Source organism: Ovis aries, chromosome 21 (genome assembly GCF_016772045.2).
Source record: "Ovis aries strain OAR_USU_Benz2616 breed Rambouillet chromosome 21, ARS-UI_Ramb_v3.0, whole genome shotgun sequence".
NCBI lineage: Eukaryota > Metazoa > Chordata > Mammalia > Artiodactyla > Bovidae > Ovis > Ovis aries.
Genome location: NC_056074.1, coordinates 41024238 through 41034278, shown reverse-complemented (window position 1 = coordinate 41034278; position 10041 = coordinate 41024238). Strand labels below are relative to the sequence as shown.

The following is a 10041-nucleotide window of genomic DNA, read 5'->3' as shown; positions in this document are numbered from 1 at the left end:
GCCATGCCCTCCTCCAGGAGATCTTCCCAACCCAGGGATCGAACCTGGATCTCTTAAGTCTCCTGTATTGCAGGCGGATTCTTTACCACTGAGCCACCAGGGAAGCCCAAGCATGTATTATTTTTACTGTTGCTAATATTTTGAGGTACTGGGAGCACACCTGGGGAACACTTGTGGCAGACAGACTCCTAAGGGGACCCCCATGACCCCCGCCTCCTGATGTCCACATCTTTGTGTACTCTCCTTCCCACCCCTTGTGTACGGGAGAGACCCATGACTTGCTTCTAACCAACAGAATTCAGCAGAGGTGATGGGTACATGTGATTACATGTGTGACTCTATTAGACAAGATTTTAATAGCCTCACTTTCCCTCACCTGCTTTGGGGTTAGCAAGCAACCATGGTGGGAAGATCCACATGGTGAGGAGCTAAGGGTGGCAGACAGCCATCAGCCAGGAAACAGCTGAGGCACCGGACTGAGGTCCCATGAGGGGCTGACCGCTACCAACAGCCGCATTGGGGCAGGAGATTGATGGGTCCCAGGGCAGACAGTTGAAGTTTAGTTTCTATGGACTGATATTCCAAGATGAAAACAGCAGGACAATTGGGGGAGGAGGTCGGGCTCTGCCCAGACAGAAGATAAGAGACTCCATATTTCTCATCCTTGAAGTCAGGAGACCTCTCCGACTACACATGTGCAGAAAGACTCCTTGGAGGTCAAAAGGGAAGTGATGTCAAGTGATGCTAACTACCCATAGACCTCCTGGGTAGAATTCATCTTGGCTAAGGGATGTGTATGCACACATGGGGGGATCCTGAGTTATACCAAATATGGACTCTGAACCAGGTAAATAAAAATGACTGGCCAAAGGAAACGTGGAAGAAATGCCCCATAAAGCTACCACCAGGGCACGACTCTGTCTTTCTCTTGAGTCCATCCATGTGTCTATCCACATGTACTACTTACTACATACTCTCTTTCCTCCTAATGAACACTTTACTTGTTTCACTACTTTCTGTCTTTATGGGAATTCTTTTCTGCAAAGCCAAAGGGCCAGGGCCTTGTCACTGACCACTGATCTGGTGGCTGGGATTTGGTGCTCTCATCATCCCTACCCAACCTCAGTCTCTGGCCAGGAACTGAAGCCTTACTTCAAATCGCTGCAGGCCAAGGCTACCCAAGATCAACATGAGCTTGGAAGCAGATCCTTCCTCAGTCCAGCCTTCAATGAGACTGCAGCCCTAACCATTCATTTCGTGGCAATGTTCCACACAGCAGTAGAGAACTACCACCCCTCTCCTTTCAAGTTCTTCATTCCTATAATTCTCCCCTTTCTGTCTTGAATCATCAATATCTCCCTTCCTATTTCATCAAGTCATAAGCATGCTCTAGGGTCTCTCATCTTAAAAAATGCTTTTCTTTTTTTACTGTGCCCTGCGGCATGCAGGGTCTTGGTTCCCTGATCACAGATAGCACTTGTGTTTCCTGCAGTGGAAGTGCAGGGTCTTAACCACTGGTCAGCCAGGGAAGTCCCCCAAATACTCTAGAGATGTCCCATGCCCCCCCCCCAGTACTGTATTTCTCTACAGTAATACTTTTTCCATGGCAAAACTTATTGAAATCTTGTCTCCATTCATTGCCCATATTTCTCATATTCTCTATTCTTCTTCTTCTTCTTTTTTTTTTTTTTTTTTGCTGCACAATATGGCTTATAGGATCCTAGTTCCCCTAACAGAAATTGAATCCGGGCCTCTGAGTGGAAGCTCAGAGTCTCAACCACTGGATTACTAGGGAAGTCTCAACCCCTAGACTACTAGGGAAGTCTCAACCCGACACTCTTTTAAAAACTTTGTGTTTTAAGTTTAGTTATTTACTTCATTGTTGGGTGTGTTGAGTCTTCGTTGCTGTGCAGGGACTGTCTCTAGCTGCAGTTCTTGAGCTTCTTATTGTACTGACTTCTCTTGCTGTGGAGCACGGGCTCCAGGACACACAGACTTCAGTAGCTGTGGCGCCAGACTTGGTTGCTCCTTTGCATGTGGAGTCTTCCTGGACCAGGGATCGAAACTGTGTCCCCTGCATTGGCACACAGATTCTTAACCACTGGACGGTCAGGGAAGTCCTCAGTCAAGCACTCTTAATGAGGTCCCCAGTGACTTACCTGTTGCCCAATCCCCTCATCTTGTCCTCTCCATGGCATTCAACGCAACCAGCCACTTCCTCTTTCTTGAAACCCACTCTCTTCCTCTACTTTCCTGACATCATTCTTTCTTCATCTTCCTCCTCACGCAGTGTCCATTTCTTCCCAGTCTCCTCTGCTGTCTCCCTCTTTTCAGCTCAGCTTCAGGAGGCCCAGGTTTGATCCCTGGGTCTGGAAGATACCCTGGAGAAGGAAATGGCAACCCACTCCAGTGTTACCTTGCCTGGAAAATTCCAGGGACAGCGGAGCCTGGCGGGCTATGTCCATGGGGTCGTAAAGAGTCAGACACGACTGAGTGACTAACACTTTCACTTTTTCTGAATGTCGACACATCCCTGCTTCACTTTCCTCATGTGTAATCATATAGCTTCTCTCTTGAAGGTTGCTGTGGGAATTGCCTGAGATGCCAAGCATGTAGCTTAAAAACAATTCCTCCTTTCCCTCCATGAATTACAAGTATGCTGTCTTCCCTTATTCTGATGAGATGAGCCACCCTTTCCTCCAGACACTTGTCAGGTGTCTCCAGGGACTAAGAAACAGACTCTGGGGAAGATGACTGTTTCCCACGAGGGTGAACTATGACACCAATCTCTGGAAACTCAGATCTAAGAAAAGTCTCACTGCTTCTGCTGGGCCTAAGAAATTCCTGTTTTTAATTCATTCAGCTTTAGATCTTTCAGAAGGAGGAAGTTCACGGAGCTAGGAGTCTAGGAGTACAGAGACAGTGGCATAGAGCTTAGTCAGGGGTAATGGGCGTGGGTCAGGAAAACCTCCCTGAGAAGTCGTCATCTAAACTGAGAGCAGCGAGGTGTCTAGGAGTTTGAGCAGTGTGAAGGTTCCAGGGTGTGCAAGAGCTTGAATTTCTGCAAATAGAGTGTCACTGGAGTGTCAAGTGCACAGCACAAGATAAGGTCTAAGGCCTGACTGGAGCTTGAAGGGCATTGGAAGTGAAAGTGTTAGTCGCTCAGTCATGTCCCACTCTTTGCAACCCCATGGACTGTAGCCCTCCAGGTTCCTCTGTCCGTGGGATTTCCCAGACAACAAAATTGGAGTGGGTTGCCAAAAACTCTCTTCTCTGTTTCCTCTCCCACAGCTGGTAACACCTTGGAGGAAAATTCCTTTTTCTCATCTGTCTCTCCGCTAAGCTGTGAGCTGCTAGCAGGCAGCATTATGCCCAGCGTATCTGCTCATGCTTCTGTTGCTACTCCCTGGAACACAGCGGTGAAAGCTTGAAGGAATGAAAGAATGGTCCCAACCCTGTGCACTGTTTACATGCTTGTATCTGATCTACGCAACAGCCTGTGACACTGCCAGTCCAGGGAATATCAGCTGCCATTCTGCTGATGAGGAGAGGGGCCTCAAAGAGGTGATGGAGCTGTGAGCTCAAGCTCTGAAGTCCACTCCCTGCGTTCAAGTCCAGCCCTCTCACTTAGCAGATGTTTGACAAGCCACTTAGTCTCTCTAAACCTATATTTCCTCAATTACTAGATGGGGATAATAACATTTATTACTTCACAGGATTGCTACAAAGATTAAAGGGAGAGGGCATATATATATATGCAACATATAATAAGTATGCAATAAGTGGTAGTTGTTTTAATTCTCTGGCCAGTATCGTTTCCTCTCCTCAAACAGCAGTTCCCAGACCTAAGAAGATCACTTCAAGGTCGGGGATCGGGCCACGTCTCCCCAGATCACGCTGGTTTTGCAACACTGCCTACGGTCGAAACTGAGTCCCGCCAGCAGGTCTTGCACAGCCAGCGCACCCACGTGCCTGGCGTAAATAAGCGAGCGCGCAGGCGCCCCCGGCCGGCGCCCATTGGCCGGCGCCCCGCGGCCCCGGAGCTTGGGGAGGACTAGGGCCCCCCAGCCGCGGGCTGCTCCGCCCCGTCGGTTGGTCAGCGCGTCCGTCCGTGCGTGAGTCCGGGCCGCCAGCTTCGCCCTCGCCATGGCACCCTGGCTGCAGCTGCTGTTGCTGCTGGGGCTGCTCCCGGCCGCCGCTCCGGCCTCCAGCAAGCCCCCGGCGGCCGGCGCGCAGGCCTGGGAGCTGGCGTCCCCGGAGCTGCGGGAGCCCGCCCGCTTCGCCTTGGAGATGTACAACCGCGGCCGGGCTGCCGGGACGCGGGCCGCGCTGGGGGCCGTGCGCGGTCGCGTCCGCCGGGTGAGGACGCGCTTGGGGCGGGGCTCCTGGGTCCGCGGTGAGCGGGGCTCTAGTCCGAGGGTTGGGAACTTTGGGCCTGACGTGGGGCGGGGACGTTGGACTTGTAGTGATGGGGAAGGGGGAAGAGGGCGCGGTGGGGCTGCGGGCCCCATGAAGGCTGCGCAGAGGAGAGGGTGGCCGTGCCGCCACTCACCCGCCCTTCGGTCCAGGCGGGCCGGGGATCCCTGTACTCGCTGAAGGCGACCCTGGTGGAGCCGCCCTGCAACGACCCCACGGTGTGTCAGCTCCCGGTGTCCAAGAAGACCCTGGTAAGTGATGGGGCTCCTGCCGTTCCTTTGCCCCCAGATCGAGTCTGGCTGTAGTTGGGACGATCTGTCAAGTCAAGGGGGCGGGATCTGAGGCCGCATCTACCCCACCCTGTCACTACCCAGGCCTGGAAAGGTGAAGGGAGGGGGCCTGGATGCTCGCTCCCGGATGGTGCCTCGCTTTCCACTGTGGGTGAGATTGCCTTCGAGATTGCCTCCAGCTCCATCTTGCCAAAGGCCTTGCCCTCCTCGCAGCCCCCTGACTGGCTTCCTCCTTCCTCTTCCTGCAGCTCTGCAGCTTCGAAGTCCTAGACGAGCTAGGAAAACACATGCTACTGAGGCGGGACTGTGGCCCAGTTGATACCAAGACTACAGGTGCTGGGAGGGCCCAGGGGTGCTGGGATGGTTCAGATCAGACTTCACTCAGGGTTCAGTCCTGCTTCTCCTCTCTTCCAACTCTCTCCAGATGACAAAAATGAGACTTTCAGTTCATTCCTTCCACTGCTGAACAAGGATCCCCTCCCCCAGGTGAGGAGCCTTGTCTGTCTGGGGAACTGGCTGCGCCTTTCCTTCACTCTCTTCCTCCACCCTGGCCCGGGGCTCCCACGTGTGTCTGAGAAGGACTGCTTGTAAAGACTCCCTCTCTCTGCCTTTCCAGGACTTTTCTGTGAAGATGGCTTCGATCTTCAAGGACTTTGTCACCACCTATAACCGGACATATGATTCGCAGGAAGGTGAGGACCTAGCCTTGGCTGGATGTGTCCTGATCAGATCAGGACCTCCCCTCCAACTTGGCACCTTAGCGTTGGAGTAAGGGAAAGGGCAGTTCAGTTCAGTTCAGTTCAGTCACTCAGTCGTGTCCGACTCTTTGCGACCCCATGAATCACAGCACGCCAGGCCTCCCTGTCCATCACCAACTCCCCGAGTTCACTCAGACTCACATCCATCGAGTCAGTGATGCCATCCAGCCATCTCATCCTCTGTCGTCCCCTTCTCCTCCTGCCCCCAATCCCTCCCAGCATCAGAGTCTTTTCCAATGAGTCAACTCTTCACATGAGGTGGCCAAAGTACTGGAGTTTCAGCTTTAGCATCATTCCTTCCAGAGAAATCCCAGGGCTGATCTCCTTCAGAATAAACTGGTTGGATCTCCTTGCAGTCCAAGGGACTCTCAGGAGTCTTCTCCAACACCACAGTTCAAAAGCATCAATTCTTCGGCACTCAGCCTTCTTCACAGTCCAACTCTCACATCCATACATGACCACAGGAAAAACCGTAGCCTTGACTAGACGGCCCCTAAATCCCCCCATGTTCTTGTTTAGCCTCCCAGGACTTGGCAGTCACCTCAGGGAGCTGGCGCTTCTCCCATCTGATTTTCCTAGTCAGAAACCATAGATCTCCATCATTCTGGGTGGAGTGGGATGGGGCAAAGGCCATATTTTCTCTGCTGGAGGACCCCTGGCTTGGTAGCCTTTTCCCATGACCTTCTGTCTTTGGAGCCCATTTTGGTTCTCCTTTCATATCTGGGGAGTCATCACCCCATTTTGGCCTCACTCTTATCACTTGCAGATCTGGTCCTGACACCCACTCCAGGGTACTGACTTTCTCTCTTTTTTAAAAAATATTTAGTTTTATTTATTTAATAATAGATAAACATTATATAGGTAATAAAATATAATAATACTATATTATTAACATATAATATATTGGTAATATAATAAATATTTATAATAAGAATTATAAATATTTAAAAATAAATACTTGTTTATAAATAAAATTAAATATTAAATTATAGTGTTTAAATATAATAATTTAACTATTATTATAAATAATAAAGACTTGGCTGCACCAGGTCTTAGTTGCAACATGCAGGATCTTTCAAGTGTGGAATATGGGATTTAGTTCCCTGACCAGGGATTGAATTCAGGCCTCCTTCTTGGGAGCGTGGCATCTTGGCCACTAGACCACAGGGATGTCCCTTGCCCTTCTTGAAATAAGCTTCAGACCTGTTCCAGGGTCCACTGTTCCCCATGGAAACCTCTGCCTCTTATCCCCAAGCACCTCTCCTTTATGATCTGCCTGGGGCCCAAGCCTGACTTCTGCTTATTGTTTCTCAGAAGCCAGTTGGCGCATGTCCGTCTTTGCCAATAATATGGTGCGAGCGCAGAAGATCCAGGCCCTGGACCGTGGCACAGCTCAGTATGGGGTCACCAAGTTCAGTGACCTGACAGGTAGGGGTGGTAGCCAGAGCCCTCATGATGCCTGGAAGAGACAGGGCCTGCTCCCAAGGCCCCTGGGTAGGACTGGCTTCGAATACTCTTTTCCTACCCCCCGCCCACCTCTATCCACAGAGGAGGAGTTCCGTACCATCTACCTGAATCCCCTCCTGAAAGATGCACCTGGCAGGAACATGCGCCTGGCCCAGCCTGTCACAGACGTTCCTCCGCCTCAGTGGGACTGGAGGAATAAGGGGGCTGTCACTGATGTCAAGGACCAGGTCGGACCCCAAAGAAGCGAGGGTGGGACGTGTGGGCTGCACCGGCCTTCAGAAGGGACCCAGCCCTGACTCTGCCCGTCTCTTGCAGGGTATGTGCGGCTCTTGCTGGGCCTTCTCAGTCACAGGCAACGTGGAAGGCCAGTGGTTCCTCAAACGAGGGACCCTGCTCTCCCTCTCTGAGCAGGGTGAGCATCCCGCTGTGCCCCCCTGTCCCCAGCCCAGCCCCTCCGGAGGGCTCCTCGGGACCAGCCTTCTGTCTCCTAGAGCTCTTGGACTGTGACAAGACTGACAAGGCCTGCCTGGGAGGCTTGCCCTCCAACGCCTACTCGGCCATAAGGACTCTGGGTATGCATTCACGGGGCTTCAGGAGGGGCGGCAGGAGCACAGCTCCCTCCCCCGCAAGTCACTTTGTGAGGGAGGGAGACGGGAGCATGGCAGTCCTGTGAACTGGGTTCAAGTCTTAATGCTGACCCCTAACTGGCTGAAGACCTTGGGCAGGTCAGCTCTTTCAGAGCCTCACTTATCTCACCTGTGAAATGGGCTTCCATGCACCCACTTCGTAGGATTGTCTTGAGGGTCAAGTGAGGGGAATGTGTGTCAAGTTCCTGGTGCGTAGCAGGGGTCTTGCTATTTTCACTGCTCTGAGGCCTGTATTTCTAGTGCTGCTAAACCCAAGAGCAGTACACCGCCCCCTTGAGGGGAGGGAGGTGTTGCCTAACCTGGCAGTTCGGTTGAGCAGTGGGCCGCAGTGGTGGGAAGAGGAGGGCTGAGGGATTGAAGTGGCCGTACAGACTGGCGAGGGAGCCTGGCAGGGGTCTGGGCCAGACTGGGAGCAGACGGTCAGGGCAGGACAAGAAAGCCAAGATCAGGAGTCCTAGAAACGCTGTGGGGAGTCAGGACTCAGATTGGGAGCTGGGTTTCCTCTCTGCCACACATCTCACTGGAGGCTGCCCCATGCCTTTGGGCCTCAGCTGAGCCATCTCGAGAAAGAGGCCCTCTTCAGAGAGGATGGCCTGTGGCCTGGGGTAGATGGAGAACACAAGGCCTTGTGTATGAGGGGCTCAGCACAGCCCCTGGCCGGGAGGAGACAAGTACGGTGAGTAGAGCCCACCTTTCCTCTAACTTCTGATCTGCTGGCCCCCCTCCGCACAATCCCAGGAGGGCTGGAGACAGAGGATGACTACAGCTACCGAGGCCACTTGCAGACCTGCAGCTTCTCTGCAGAGAAGGCCAAAGTCTACATCAACGACTCAGTGGAGCTGAGCAAGAATGAGCAAAGTGAGGAAGGGCAGGGGGGCTGAGGGGAGGCCTGGGTCGGGAGGCTGGGGCCTGGATGTCCCCTGATACTGGCCCTCCCCTGTCTCAGAGCTGGCGGCCTGGCTGGCCAAGAAGGGCCCCATCTCCGTTGCCATCAACGCCTTTGGCATGCAGGTAGGGCCCCAGCCTCGTTGCTCCGGCTCTGGCTCTCACTGACTCCTCCCCCACTTCTTGGTGGCCCCTAATTTTTTTTTTTCAATGATTTTATTTATTTTTGGCTGTGCTGGGTCTTCGTCGCTGTGTAGGTTTTTCTCTAGTCGCAGCGCGCAGACTTCCCGTTGCGGTGGCCTCTCTTGTTGCGGAGCATGGGCTCTAGGCGCTCGGGCTGCAGTAGTTGCAGCACGTTGGCCCCCCTGCTCTTACTCTCCCCCCTCAGTTCTACCGCCACGGGATCTCCCACCCCCTGCGCCCCCTCTGCAGCCCTTGGCTCATCGACCACGCCGTGCTGCTCGTGGGCTATGGCAACCGTGAGTTCCGCTCACCCCAGGTCACAACGTCTCAGGAACCTTGTCCTACCCCCCGTCTCGGGCTGTGGGCCAGGCAGGATCACCCATCCTCTCTGTGAATGGGAGAGCCAAGGGGGTGGGAGGTGTGAGCAATTGTGGATGGATGGGCATCTTCCCCAAGCCCCAGAGCCGCTCCCGGTTTCTGGGAGTGTGGTAGGTGGGCCTGTCTTGCTTTCTGCTCTTCCCCGAGTACCTGTCGCCCAGTAGGCCCACATCAGACAGTGAAGAGTGCCTAGTGCCTGGGGCCCTGGCTGGAGACTCGGGGCTCCCTGACTCTCCCTGCATTCCGCACTGCCCCACCCCCAGGCTCTGCCACTCCCTTCTGGGCCATCAAGAACAGCTGGGGCACCAACTGGGGTGAGGAGGTGAGTCTTGCCTGCTCTGCCCCCAGCCCTCCAGCCCCCGTCCTGCCCTGGTGCCCTCACCAACGCCTCTCCCGCCAGGGTTACTACTACTTGCACCGTGGCTCCGGGGCCTGTGGCGTGAACATCATGGCCAGCTCAGCAGTGATAAACTGAGGCACACCAGCACAGGATCTGGTGCGGACCAGAACGGCCCCTCCCCAGGAGGCACAGCTGGCCGAGGGATGGGCACTGGGGACCCCAGGGTGAGCAAAGGCCACAGGGACACAGGCCCTCCCCCCACTCCCACCCTGAAGTTCCCCAACAGCACCTTTGTTGAATGGTGGCAGCTAGGAGGACTGGGGTGAAGGACAATGTCTTGGCAGCCGAAGCTGGGGCAAGAACCTTGGGCTCAGGCAAGGAGCAGGTGGGAAGAACACACTCTGGTCTTAAAGCCAGCTCTGTCCTCAGTAGGCTCTGTCTTCCTGCCCTGGTTTTCCTCTGAAGCTGTAAATTTTCTGGTTCCCCTGGATTGGGGGACCATGTTGCCTTCCACATCTAGAGAAACTGTTGTCACCAACCTTTCCTAACACAATAAAGAGGTGTCCTGGACCCCAGTGTGGTGTGAATGCTCAGACCCTGAGGGCCAGGAGGGGTGCTGGGGAACCCCTGGAAAGTCAACGTGGGGCAGCTGATCCTGCCAAAAAACCTGCGGGCCC

The 10041-nt window shown here is 53.9% G+C and overlaps 1 protein-coding gene across 2 annotated transcripts; it reads left to right on the top strand.

Moving 5' to 3' along the window:
* The first annotated feature begins 4082 nt into the window (after nucleotides 1–4082).
* On the top strand, nucleotides 4083–9934 carry CTSF (cathepsin F). Of its 2 annotated transcripts, none has more exons than XM_012102162.4 (14): nucleotides 4083–4359; nucleotides 4569–4667; nucleotides 4955–5039; nucleotides 5131–5192; nucleotides 5323–5398; nucleotides 6782–6892; nucleotides 7013–7158; nucleotides 7247–7343; nucleotides 7423–7503; nucleotides 8317–8436; nucleotides 8525–8589; nucleotides 8852–8942; nucleotides 9288–9346; nucleotides 9425–9934. In XM_012102162.4, exons 1-14 carry the CDS (start codon nucleotides 4147–4149, stop codon nucleotides 9497–9499), a joined length of 1380 nt encoding a protein of 459 aa, XP_011957552.2. In that variant the 5' UTR covers nucleotides 4083–4146; the 3' UTR covers nucleotides 9500–9934. The 2 variants fall into 2 exon arrangements, with proteins under 2 accessions (XP_011957552.2, XP_004019753.2); XM_004019704.5 differs by having other exon boundaries at nucleotides 6779–6892.
* The last annotated feature ends 107 nt before the right edge of the window (nucleotides 9935–10041 follow it).

Coding starts and splice junctions, on each gene's coding strand:
- CTSF (XM_004019704.5), top strand. CDS start 4,147: ATGGCACCCTGGCTGCAGCTGCTGTTGCTGCTGGGGCTGCTCCCGGCC. Junction 4,668..4,954: donor CGGTGTCCAAGAAGACCCTG/GTAAGTGATGGG, acceptor CTCTTCCTGCAG/CTCTGCAGCTTCGAAGTCCT. Junction 7,159..7,246: donor TCACTGATGTCAAGGACCAG/GTCGGACCCCAA, acceptor CGTCTCTTGCAG/GGTATGTGCGGCTCTTGCTG.